The following is a 13,495-nucleotide window of genomic DNA, read 5'->3' on the forward strand; positions in this document are numbered from 1 at the left end:
GAACACTTTACAGTTGGTTATATGACTGTAAGTCATTCCCTTCAAATGCTAGTGAAGTTAGAAACATGTATATCAATGTCGTATGTAACTTTAGAGACGGTCCCTTAATTTCCGCATATCTGCCAATATCGAACCTCCAACCAACTTTATTCCAGTTGGAGATTGACTGAATTTCTCCCCAAATTTCCCCTTCAGGATCAATAAATTACCTCCATCCATCCATCCATCAATCAATCTACAGTACATCCATCTATCTATCTATCTATCTATCTATCTATCTATCCAAAAGTATTAGAATGGAAAGGCAGCTGTTTTGTTTTTGCTATACGTTGAAGACATCTGAGTTTGAAATCAGAAGATGAATATGATAGATCAAAATTTCAGCTTCCCTTTCCTGATATTTACATATAAAAACAACCGAGAACATGACAACTTTGGGTTCAGACCACCCAATTTCTAGTTGAGCAAAAGTATAGAAACAGATCAAGTAAATTAAGGATGAAGTATATTTTAACTCTTGTGCTGTTGTAGCATGGGCCAGACTTTAATTGTGTAATTTTCTCTTGCGTGCCCTCTTCTGGTCCAAATCAGAAGTTCTACTCATCTCCACATCTCCCCAATTTCTTTAACACTTGCAGCACTGAGTCAGCAGTTGTGGCTAGATCACGTGTTTTTGTGTGTGTGTGTGTGTGTGTGTGTGTGTGTGTCTCTCACACCATATACCTTCAGATGTGTCTCATTTTTCCTGATTTATTTCAGGTTACGTGTGTAACCGTGGTTCTAAGACTGAGTGGAAGACCCTCGGGGCAGGTTTTCTTTTGGAATTCCTGGAGGTTTCTCATCTGTTTGCTCATTTCCTTGCTGAGTACTTGTCTAGGCTAGGTTGGATACCTTGTGACCGTGACGTCGGTTGTATGGCTGAAAAAAAGGGTCCCCTCTATGTCATATGATGAGCATCTGGGTTTAAACAGAAGTAATTATATTCTTGGAAATAGAATTTCTTTAACATTCCCATTGGTACATCTCAAATTCAAACACCACAGGATCAAGTTATCATTTACAATAATGAACCCTGTGTTAATTACACATTTCATTAGCTCACAAAAGGAAACTCAGCAGTTTTAGCCCAAGTATTTTCCTAACTCTTACCTGGCTAGCCTAATGTTTTCCCACTTTCCCTAATAATACTATGCCTAATAATAATATTTTCACGTCCTTTATTACTAGGCTTCTGACACTGCAGTCACTATAGGACTTCATATATGTTGTGCCCCCCCCCCACCCGCCCCACACATACTATAATACTGTATTTGTTTTGTAAATACTGACATCGTTTTTGCTCATACTGTATATATATAATATATAAGTTTTCAGTGGAGATAAATGGTAAGAGTAGAGATGAACTTGTAATGATGGGACATTCTTAGTAATGTTTATATACTTCTGTCTTTATTGTGAATTAAAACCGAGACATACAGTAATATCACGCGTAAGGACTGTATTTTAGACACAATGCTGAAACATGCATGTTTTTCCAACACCAGATTACACGCCGATACTTTGTCCCACAGAGATTATCGGAAAGTGCGAGTCCTTCCATTTCCAACGACGTGCGTCGTATTCCTGAGCGATAAATGGTTCCTGTGTTATGAAACCGAGAAGCCCGGGTGAAGAAATGCCTGCAAATTGCGTCCGTCGAGTTCTAAGGGTTAATCGTAATTAGAGTAATCATCAGACTGAGGTGAGCTGTGTGCCTGCTCTGTTTGGAGTGATTTTAACCAGGCTGAAAATCAAACTCAGCCCCTCTTTGTTTGTAAAGGATTTGAAGCTGGGCTCGAAAACGTGGCCCTGAGAGCCAGAGCCTCGTGTGTTTTTTTTTCTTTCTTTCCTGCCTCTGTGGGTATAAGCTTGTTAGTGTTTATTTAAATGGCTGGCTTTTTCATCACAATCCATGGAACCTTGTTGAAAATCAAACTGCCCACACTGCCTCATTTTTGTCCAAACCGCTACACTTCCCACAGAGCAGGCGAGCGCTGCTTCACAGGGTGTTAAAGAGATCAGGGGCCAGGTAGAAGCAAGCGGAGTAGCTGCCTTGGCACAATATCCACCGAATCAATAATCCCAGTAATTTTCATTGCTTGGGTGGGGGGGGGGGTAGCCGCCCATCGAAATCGAGCAGAGGTTTCCCACGCCTGTGGCCTGATCGATTTCCCTGCTGGGAAGGTAATTGTCTGGTCCAGTTCTCCTGTACAGTTTCTCTCAGTAGATTTCTTCTTAATGCTGTGCATCATGACCCAGTCCTTCTGCAGAGAAACTCCACCAGCACTTCTGAGATTACTCACTGGCTGAGATTAGTCACTACTGCTGAGTTATCTTCTTTATTCATTTAGAGCAACAGTTATTTGTATACACGTAAAGTGCAATTCCAAAAATCTTCATTTAACCCACCATCACCTTAACATTAATGACTTAATTACTTCACATCTGTTATTAAGAAATAAATGGGTACACGTTACCGTTGTGAAGGAAGGTCACTGAGGAACAAGGTTGGTTTCTGTTCTCACTTCCTTTAGAGCAGCTATAAACAGTCGTTCCCTCGCCAGGCTCTCGTGAGATTAATAGGAAAAGTAAATGCGTTTGTGTGGCGCGTCTAGTGTATTAGAAACAATAACAATTTTTATATACATATATTAAAGAGGTGAAGTGAATAACGTTCATGATCTCGTTACAGCGCCACCTGTCGAGGGGGGGATATATTTATTAGGCAGGAAGTGAACAGTCAGTTCTCGAAGTTGACGTGTTGGAAGCAGGAAAAATGGGCAAGCGTAAGGATCTGAACGACTTCGACAAGGACCAGATTGTGATGGCTAGATGACCGGGCCAGAGGGTCTCCAAAACGACAGGTGTTGTGGGGTGTTCCCAGTATGCAGTGGTTAGTACCTATCAAAAGTGGTCCAAGGAAGGACAACCGGTGAATCGGCGACAGGGTCATGGGCTCCCAAGACTCATGTGTTTGAGGCTGCATAGCCGCAGACTGGTCTGAGTTCCCATTGTGACCCCTGTCCACCGGCGAAAACACCTCCAAAGGCCATGCAGGCATCAGAACAGGTCCATGGAGTCCATTGCAGAAGGTTGTCTGGTCTGATCAATCACATTTTCTTTTACATCATGTGGACGGCCAGGTGTGTGGCACCAGGAGACACTATGGGAAGAAGGCGAGCCGGCGGAGGAGGTGTGGTGCTCTGGGCAATGTTCTAACAGGAAACCTTGGGTCCTGGCATTCACATGAATGTTACTCTGTCACTGTTGCGTACGTAAAAACACTTATAATTGAAGGTTCTAGTTAAGGCAGTGTGTTCATTACATTGATAAAAGATAGGATGAATGATTCAAGAGTTTGGATAGGATTGGATAGGGTGTGACGTTGAAGCTAGAATGTTTTTTCTTTGACTTTGTCAGTTCAGTGTAGTGCGAAGGTTGAATAAAAGTAACATTAGCTCGAGTATGAGGTGTCTTAACAGATATAACAGACACGTACCACCTACCTAAACGCTGTTGCAGACCATGTACACCCCTGCATGGCAGCGGTATTCTCTAATATCAGTGGCCTCTTTCAGCAGGATAACGCAGCCTACTACTCTGCAGAAATTGTTCAGGAACGGTTTGAGGGACATGATAAAGAGTTCAAGGTGTTGACTCGGCCTCCGAATTCCCCAGCTCGAGCGTCTGTGGGATGTTCTGGACACACAAGTCCGATCCACGGAGGACCCACCTCGCATCTTACAGGACTTAAAGGATCTGCGTCTTGGTGCCAGATACCACAGCACACCTTCAGAGGTCTTGTGGAGTCCATGCCTCGACGGGTCAGAGCTGTTTTGGTGGCACACAATGTTAGGCAGGTGGTTTTAATGTTATTAAATTAAATGCACACGGGGTCCTGGAGTAATTTTTCGTATTTTACAGGAGCTGCTCTGTGGTTTTATTTCCGTCCAGAGCGCCCGTGTTGTGGTGTTTTCCTCCGTCATCCTCTGAGAAATTTACAGGCTGGATTATGTGCTGTTTTTCACCAAGCTCAGTGGTTGTCTGAGTGTTTTAGTCTGGATACACATCTGTGTATGTATTTTCTATGTTGCAGAAAAGCGTTGTTTGACTGCTGCTACTTGCCGTCTCAAATAATGTGTACGAAATAACGTACGATCATATATAATTCCGTATAATACTCGGATCTTACCGCTGAGTTCAGGAGCCTGTAAAAATCCGCCGAGAGTCCTTCACTGCCATGCCTGACAGCTGTTATGTACCAGTAAAAAGTAGGAAAGGCTTACAAGATCATAACGTATGCGTTTAGTTCTGCAGGTGGGAACGTCGCACAAGCTGCCATTAAATGTCCTGGTTTGTCTGGGTGCCATTCGAAAGCTAATAAAGATGTTATGTGTAATATCTGAGGAACACCTGAGAAGCCTCGCTGGTGTAAAGAAACAGTATAAACGACGCTCTGTGTTGATTATACACGGTACTTAAAACACCGACACTGTTTTCACGGGGTCGTGGGGTCCGTTCACCTCGCACAAACTTTTCTTTCCACTTCGCTTCTCACACACACCCACTTTGCTTTCCCAAGCGCATACTTTCATGTGGCTTGAGACAGCAGTAGAGACGAGCAGTCTGGAGGTACGGTGGATGAAAGGCAGAACTGTAACACAAGACTGGATCTTCAGTAGCACTTATCTCTGTTTATGCTTACTGCTTACTAATCGGTCCATGTTCATCCCGATGGTGTTTTTTTTTTTTTTGTTTGAAAAATAGTTTTACTCGGATTTTTAAACAGCTTGAAATATGTTCATTAAATGAAGTCAACTAGGCATCTTTTTTGCCTTTGGTAGTAAATGTTATTGCTGCATTTGTGACCCACTTATACACACATAAAGTGCTCTCACGTACACAGTGTTTTCTGTGTATGTGTAAAATAAAGAGGTTTTTTTTTGTGTGTGGAAATGATCAAATTTGAAGAATTTATATTCACTGTAAACATTTTATGGTTAGACTGCAGACACACAAAGACACACACGCACACACACACACACACACAGGACTCAGGGCAATGCGTGATGACTGTCAGATGTTTAATCCGTTCAATACAGGATTGTTTAGTCAGTGCAAGTGCCAAGGAACATGAGTTCAGTGAAGAGCGTGTGTGCTGTTTATGTACAACGTGTACTGGTGTAAATGAAAATAAATCATATAGTACATTAGTGTTCTTAGGACTGAATCTGCGGACGACACGTGCGATGTCCAGGTCAGCAGCGAAGAAAACGAAGGAAAACAAAAACAAATGAACGCCAAAGCAAGAAGACAAACAACTAGACAGAGATACGGCTAAAAAAAAATAAAATAAAAAAAAATTTAAAAAAAGAGGAAGGTTGTTGTTTTCTTCATTCATATAACCACAAAATAAGTCAATTAATGGCATTACTTGTAGATAGATTTATGTTTATATATCTAAAGTGCATTATGGTACAAAAATATAAAAAGGTCAGCAGCACCTTGATACCTTTACAAAATAAATACACCATTCAAACAAAATAAATTACTGCAAATCTGACATCGATAATTATAGGTATAGGTATATATATATATATATATAAACAAGGAAAAAAAAAAGAATAAAGCAAAGTATTCACAAAGATCAAAATCTATAGCCCGACAGAGCAACGGGATAATGTTTCATCCTTATCTTTATTATTCGTTTATCACTAAATCGAGAATATTTACATACAATAAATATATATATTTTTTTGCTAGCAACTCTTCCAACTATCACCGTTACAGTGAATACCGCGACACGAGCATTTTGGTGTCCATGTAGAAATGTCCTATTATGACCTTTGGAATCTGAAAGACAAAAACAGAAAGACAGCGGGTCAGCGAGACAGAGGACGCGGTTCTCCAGCTGTTTATAGCGTGATGTACGATCTCTAACGGAGGCTGGGTGGACGCTTTTATGATCGGTCGATTAGGTGGGCGAGTTCTAACTCCTCTGGGCCGGCCGAGTGGATTCTTCAGGGGGAATCTGTACAGGTGTTTGCAATCATGCAAAGGAGACATGGAAAGCCTGACTGATCCCGAACCGAAGCCTTCCACTCGACATCAAACAGCGTGTACTTCCTCTGTGCGGAAGCATGGAAATGGACGTGGAGTGTTTGTGTGTGTGTGTGTGTGTGTGTGTGTGTGTGTGTGTGTGTGTGCATGCATGGAAGCATAAGATGTTAGCCTCAAGGAAGTAGTATTTCTACTCAAACAGCCCCATTTTACTTTCTACAATTCATGAATTAAAAACTATTCTACCTAAACTGTTTCAAACTTAAACTTTTAAAGCCCAGGTGACGTTTGGTGAAATCTTCAAGAGTAACATGACTGCATAAAGTATTCAAAACAACAGGTCTTTGTGAAACTGAAGCAAAATGATGACGTCAGTCACTCATCAAGCAGAAATACCTCGAATAGAGTCAGACTTGACTTTTATTAAACCAATTTCTAGACTTTTGTACTCATTTTAAACTGAAGCTTGAAATCGTTTCGTTCTATTGGCAGATCGTTTGTGCTAGTTTCAATGATCTGCCAGCAGAAGAAGAAGAAGCTTGAAACGAATTCTCAGTGGCTACAAACGTTTAATAATCTTATATCTGGTTTGCTGTAATCTTATAGGAGGAAATTCCAGATACATTTGACTTTATTCAAGAGGTATTTACTCTCTGAGATGGTATTTCTTGGGAGGATTTTTGAGGTGGCTTTACCGTTGTCAGAGACTGACAGTGTTCTAGTGCGCTGCTGCTGCTTGCTGGGCCATGTGTATTCGCCGCTCCAGGTGGAAGCTGTTGTCTGGTTCGATAGCCATGGGTCTGTTCAGCGAACGGGTTCGCCGTTTCCTCTTCTCGCCTTCCCTCCGCTTTCCTGCTTTTCCTTTCTTCTTCTTCTTCATCCCGGCCTTGGGCGCTCCGTCTTTGTAGATCTGCGACTTGTTGGTCTCTTGTGGGAGGTTAGTGCCCTCTTCGTCTTCTGGGCTGAAGCCGATTGGGAGGTTCTTGGTGCCGCCAGCGGGCTTAGGGTTAGCCGTGCCTGGGCTCAGACTCACGCCCACACCTACGCCCATGGGAACGCCGACACTGATAGCCCCGCCTCCGCCACTGACTCCGCCACGCTGCTGCACTTCACGGAGCTCGGCTGTATGCACCTCATGCAACAACTCGTGCAGCCACATGCGCCGCTTGAATTCCTGCAGAGTTCGACCCTTGTCGTGCATCAGCTGGGCATGCGTCACTGACCGCTTCCTGAGACAGAGAGAGAGAGGGGGGGGATGGGGTGGTGAGGGTGAATTGAAAAATCTGAGCCAAGCAGCATCATTTTAAAATCCAACCCAATGGGGTTTTGTATGCGACTCTGCATGGATTTCTTTTGCAGTGATCCATGACATGTAAGCAAATGTTGTGTGCGTCTGGTCTTAATCATAATCGTTATAATAATAATAATAATCCAACCCCAACATGGTGCATTTGAACTCGAATCCACAGGATCAACGCCGTGCCAAATCGGCTCTCTCGTCGTTTCGGCCTTGCGAAACTCGGTCCTTGGCCTTGGGCCTTGTTCAGCCTTTCCCCCAAAAGACTCGACAGTTCCAGATCCCTTCATCTAACCATAATAAATCACCGAGTGATGATGTGAAACGCCTTTAAATAACGCGCTGTGCCGCGGAATGACCTGCTGGGGGTGTTTAACCGTTTCGAGACGCCCTTCGCACAACTAACTCGGAGTTTTAAACGCGGTACAGAAGAGCTGTCTCGAGCGGCGCATTCCTGCGCGAGGGCGAACGCCAGTAATCACACGGAACCTTCTTCAGAGGAAACATGATTCGAACGTCGACAGGCAGCCTAAACTTGTTTAGCATTCTGCATCTAATCGCAGTCCAGGTGCCTGTACCTCTGACCGTTGCTTCTGCAGTTGAAAAAGCCATCTGCTATCGTGTGCAGTTTTCTGGGGATACTGGGCACACGGTCCAAATGTCTTGAAACAATTACACATATCACAGCGCTGGTGCTTTCGATGTGCCAAAGTAAAGCATAAATTCAGGGCTATTTCAAAATATTCACTCGTTCACTTGGGAGAGAGCGAGAGAGAGAGAGAGAGAGAGAGAGAGAGAGAGAGCGGCGGTGGGTCTGACCCCTGATCTCCTGCAGCCGAGTCAGAGCAGCAAGGCGTGTATCAGAGTTACCAGTAGGTGGCAGCGAAGTAAGACGCGAGCTATTAAAAGTGACGAATGGACTGGTCATATCAGGACAATTTCAGTCAAGTCATACTCACAACATTCCTCTTTTATATCTGTTCACATTTAACCATCCGCGCTCAGCTGAAACCAGCTGATGGATGAATCCCGAGCGGCTTCGTATTCCCTCCATGATCACGATCACGCCACAATAGTCTGTTCAAACAAACCCAGTGTGAAATAATCTCTTCCTCAGACTATATAATCTACCGTTCTGGAATCAGGTAAAGTGCTACAAAAAAACTACAGAGGTGTAAACATGGCTCTTTCCCAACCGTTCTGTTAAAGCGATCTCGTAGAGAAGTATTCGCCGGGCGTTTTTAGATGAGTTTATCATCCCAAAACGTGTCCGGAATAGTTTACGAAAGCGTTAAGCACTGCTTTATAAAAGCCAGAATCTAGCGGTTCTGGGAATAAATTGACAAGTCAAAGGGTAAAAGCTGAATGTCACACACACACACACACACACACACACACAAACAAGAAGCCCTTGTACTTGGTTTCAAACGGCCCCGAGTACGAGCAGACTGCGTTACACAGAAGACACGAGAAGATACACAACCATGAGCTCGATACGTTCGTATTGTAGACTGCTATATGATGGATATTTTCCCACAGCTTCGGCACATGATGTAAACCGTATAGATTTGCTTTGTATGACCTAGATAGGAATGATAAAGGGAGATATGATTGGTCTGGTCTGAAAATATCCAATACCTGACTGTATACTTAAAGGGCGGGGGAATTGGGGGGTGACACGGACATGGGATCGAAAGGCTCCATTATGTGCTGAAAGAGCGTGTGGACGTATGAAGGGACAGCGTCAGCTTGTTAATGCGTTGTTATCATGATAAACGACCCAGACGTAATTATTTCTAACTTCAGCGCATTACAATTGGGCAAAATTGATGTTTTTTTTGGTTTACATTGAATAAGAAGCTCACTTCATAAGAAGATAGGAAGTGAGGGAGGGGAAAAAAAAGTGTGCATGTGGAAGTTGTTGTTTTTTGGTCCACCTGAAGACGTGAAGATGTTTACTGTGTTATTTAAATTAAAATATATATATATATATATATATTTTTTTTTTTAATCGAGCGCTGGTAGGATTGTCCTGTAATTGGCCCTGTAATGTAATGTGTGCGCTTTCAGAAAACGTTCCTCCGCATGTGTGTTTGATCTTCTCGGGCCGACCTGGAACGCGGCCAGTTTCAACTCCAGCGGGAGGTATTGTGCTCGATGGCAGACTGTCAACGACGCCAGCTTGTCAGCATAAGCTTGTTATAGACGGAAAACGCCCCTTTTGGATGTTTCGCGAGCCCCCACGTAGATAAAAAGACCTCGAGTGGATCCCGATGAAAGACCTGCGCTGTCCGGATCCAGCTCCCTCTACGTGATACTTTAATATCCTCCGCTAAAGCAAAGAGTTTAGTCTGTTAGAGGTTATTGTCAGGACTAATATGGGGTGAGACTGCATTAGTTCTGCCTAACCCTAAACCTAACCCTAACCCTAAACTTAACCCTATCCCTAACCCTAAACCTAACCCTATACTTAAACCTAACCCTATACTTAACCCTAACCCTAAACCTAACCCTATACTTAACCCTAACCCTAAACCTAAACATAACCCTAACCCTAACCTTAACCCTAACCCTAACCCTAAACTTAACCCTAACCCTAAATTTAACCCTAACCCTAACCCTAACCCCTAACCCTAACCGCTAACCATAACCCCAACCCTAAACTTAACCCTAACCCTAACCCTAAACTTAACCCTAACCCTAAACCTAAACATAACCCTATACTTAAACCTAACCCTATACTTAACCCTAACCCTAACCCTAACCCTTGTTCTGACAAAAAAAAGCAACAACACAAAAACAAAAAGGCTTCCATTGTCCTGGCAGTGATTACTGCTGATTAATAGATCCAGCAGGAACTGTTTATGGAGTCTTTTCCTTTAAAGAAGAGTGCACTCAGAGTAGGTGGCGGAGTAACGAGAGAAGTCAGAGTGTTCCGAGGTCAAAGGTGAAATGACGCATCGCAGTCTTTGGCGACGGGACACGCCGTTAAACCGAGCCGTGAACGGCCAAACCTGTGGCCTCGTCCAACAACCAGTCATCACCTTCCACCATCAACAAACAAACATGTTTGGAACTTGCTTGTATGGGAGAACAGACCACACACACACACACACACACACACACACACACACACACACACAGACATATGAATCAGCCCAGAGCTCGATCCTGCATCAACACGACAGCTCCAACAGATCCTCCCTGTAATGCAAAAATTATGAAAACGAGCTCAGTCAGAGCGCACAGCGGATTTTAGTCAGCAGACACGCAGTCTGTGTGTGTGTGTGTGTGTGTGTGCGTGTGTGTGTGTGTGTGTGTGTGTGCTACTTCATGCAGAAAGTCGACTGTATCATCCCACCAAGCACACACATTTGTCTGTGCGGTTTGTAACGTCATTTATATGATACATTAATCACATTAACGCTGTGGAATTCTCCCAGTATGAGCAAAATTCGAGAAAACAGGACGAGCGAAGAGCTCATGCAAAGGCAAAGACAAACACCTCTCTCTCTCTCTCTCTCTCTCTCTCTCTCTCTCTCTCTCTGTAACACAAACACAGGTTTTCCCCCAAACCCATGAATCATGACATATACACACTGTCACACACCCTCATTCTGTTTCTCTCTGACGCTTCATTAAAAGCTGATTGGAGGTTTAAACCAGCGCGGCGCGGTGCAGGCAGGGCCAAGGAGTGCACGAGCATTATGGGAGATTAGCTTTCCAAAGCAAATGGCTCTCTCCAGAAAACTATGTTTTGCATCCTGGGCCCTGGCCGGGGGTTGCGCCGGACATGAAAGCGCATTTACTCGACTCGGCGTAATGTACTCCAGCAGGAGAGTGCGTTTAGCTTGGGCCGCCGCCTAGTCCGGCATCAGCACTCTCTCTCTCTCTTTCTCTCTCTCTCTCTCTCCTCACCTCTGCTGCTCCTTCCTCTCTGTAAGCCCACTCTCTATCAGACAGCGAGCCCCTTGTGGCACATCCGAGGGTAGAAACGGATGGCAACTGACACATTCGGAAATTGAGTCACGGCCCAAAAGCCGAGAAGGGAGTGATCTGAGAAGCGGGAAAGGTGGAGAGGTGGAGGGCGTCAGAGCGTTCCATCGGATGGAGCGCTCACTGCTTAACCCCCCACCCCACTCTAAGTAAACACACAGGTGGGTGCTAGCAATGAAAACAACTCCTAGCACGATCTCCAAATGAGCACATTTTCCATCCTGCTTCAGCCACCCACGTCACGCTCGCACCGCACTCTTCGACAGGTGAGACAGCGTAAGTAAGAGCAGCAGAAGTTGCGTTACGAAAAAAAACCCAAAACAATTATTTCATTTTATTTATAGTCTCAAGAATTTTCTCTCTCTCTCTCTCACACACACACACACACACACACACACACGGCATCATTTTTTTTTTTAAAGCGCATTGACTTACATTCTGTTGCTGAGGGCGTCGATGGGCCTGCCGTAGTGTGGCACAGGAGAACACAATAAAAACACAGCCAAACACCACTGCTGCAGAATCCTCCTTGAACACAACATCCTTGTAATCTACAAAAAACAAACAAAAACAAAACACACACACACGTTAGATAAAGATCTGAGCCCACGTGCTTGAGGACGCATCATTTCTCAGTATCTGAATCATCTGCAAACTTGGCACGGTAAACGGAAATGTAACTTCTGGCCACTTCTTCTTGTTCATTGTGTTGCTAAATTGGGGGTGTACAGGCAAACAGACAACGGAAGAATTGATTTTAAAACCACAAAAATGAATGTCTGTGTTGGGGTTGTTGTTTTTTTTTTGGGGGGGGGGGGGGTGTTTTCCTGCACTGCTTTATGAGAACGAGTCGAGGAAAAAAGACGCACGCGTCTAACTCGAACCAGAAAAAGAAGAACAATTCCAGCGAGTCCTCTGGGCCACAACAAAACTTTGCAAAACCCAAGTCAGCTCAAAGACAACACACACACACACACACACACCCAGAACTTACTCTCCCAAGAACGATGTCTCTTTCTCAGTCTGGCCTCTTGCTTCTGTCTTCTCAGTACTTAAAGACTGGCAAAGTTCAGTCAAAGTGTCCAGGCTGCTGTGAAATAAAACCGAGCGCCAATCGAGCAGTGACCCCCCCCACCCCTCCCCAGATGTTGACGTCTTCTTTTCGGTTTCACCAAACCAACACTCCGGACGTGTGTCGAGAAAAACTCCTCGTCTTCTCTCTTCTTATCTCCACTGAACTCATTGAAAGTTCAACCAGAACGGAGCCAGAAGGAATCCAGAGGCTAAGTGATGTGATGTGATGTGAGGTGTGTGTGTGTGTGTGTGTGTGTGTGTGTGTTCTCCAGGTGATCTGAGCAAGGCAGTCTCTCTTCTCTTCTGCTGCCTGAGGCTGCGCTCCAGGCTGTTATAGAGGAGGCTGTGGACCAGCGCAGTGATGGGAAAGTTTATGCACAACTGTCTGAGTGCAGGTTGAGGGAGTGAACGAGGGGAGAGAGAGAGAGAGAGAGAGAGAGGGAGAGGGAGGGAGGGAAAAGGGGGGTGGAAAGGAAGAGAGGAAGAGTGGGAGGGGAGGTTATGACTCGGGGAGCCCTCACAAAGAGTCGATCCTTGTGTAGAAGTGAGCGCGAATGTGTGTGTGTGTGTTTTAGGAAGAAGAAAGAGAGGCCAGATGTGGCAAGAAGGTGGCGCCCAAGGAGCATTTCAGCTAGACGTGAAATATGTTTAATGTGTCCCACAAATGAGAAGAGACCCATCTGTGGTAGCGCGTGTGAAAAAAGGTGCGAGATTTCTGAAGACACGCTTTAAAGGAAATTCACGGCATTCTTTACAGCCCGAAGAGCCAATTTAGAGCACGTGATAAACGGTGTGAGGAACCCAGGCCTCGTTAGGAACGAGCGCGTCGGGGTTGTTGCCTCGTATTTCTTTATTTCTCACCAGTGACGTATACGACAGACTAGAGAGCTGTTAACGATGGGATATTTCTTTGGCGCATGTTCGAGCCATTAAAAAAAAAAAAAAAAAATTCATTTCGGGATGAATTAGTGAACCCCGGACGAGGAATTGTTACGCTGTGCGTTATGTCAAAGTCTTACTTCACTAAAA

At 44.4% G+C, this 13,495-nt stretch overlaps 1 protein-coding gene across 2 annotated transcripts; it reads right to left on the reverse strand.

Annotated features, from left to right (window-relative positions):
- Positions 1 to 4,693: 4,693 nt before the first annotated feature.
- Positions 4,694 to 12,476, reverse strand: pthlha (parathyroid hormone-like hormone a). 2 transcript variants are annotated; one of them, XM_053642345.1, is made up of 4 exons: positions 12,387 to 12,476; positions 11,828 to 11,943; positions 6,795 to 7,328; positions 4,694 to 5,892 (listed from the first exon to the last, which is right to left on the reverse strand). In XM_053642345.1, exons 2-3 carry the CDS (start codon positions 11,932 to 11,934, stop codon positions 6,818 to 6,820), a joined length of 618 nt encoding a protein of 205 aa, XP_053498320.1. In that variant the 5' UTR covers positions 11,935 to 11,943; positions 12,387 to 12,476; the 3' UTR covers positions 4,694 to 5,892; positions 6,795 to 6,817. The 2 variants fall into 2 exon arrangements, with proteins under 2 accessions (XP_053498320.1, XP_053498321.1); XM_053642346.1 differs by lacking the exon at positions 12,387 to 12,476 and having other exon boundaries at positions 11,828 to 12,108.
- Between the last annotated feature and the right edge of the window lie 1,019 nt (positions 12,477 to 13,495).

Source organism: Ictalurus furcatus, chromosome 14, assembly GCF_023375685.1.
Source record: "Ictalurus furcatus strain D&B chromosome 14, Billie_1.0, whole genome shotgun sequence".
In the NCBI taxonomy this organism is placed as follows: Eukaryota; Metazoa; Chordata; class Actinopteri; order Siluriformes; family Ictaluridae; genus Ictalurus; species Ictalurus furcatus.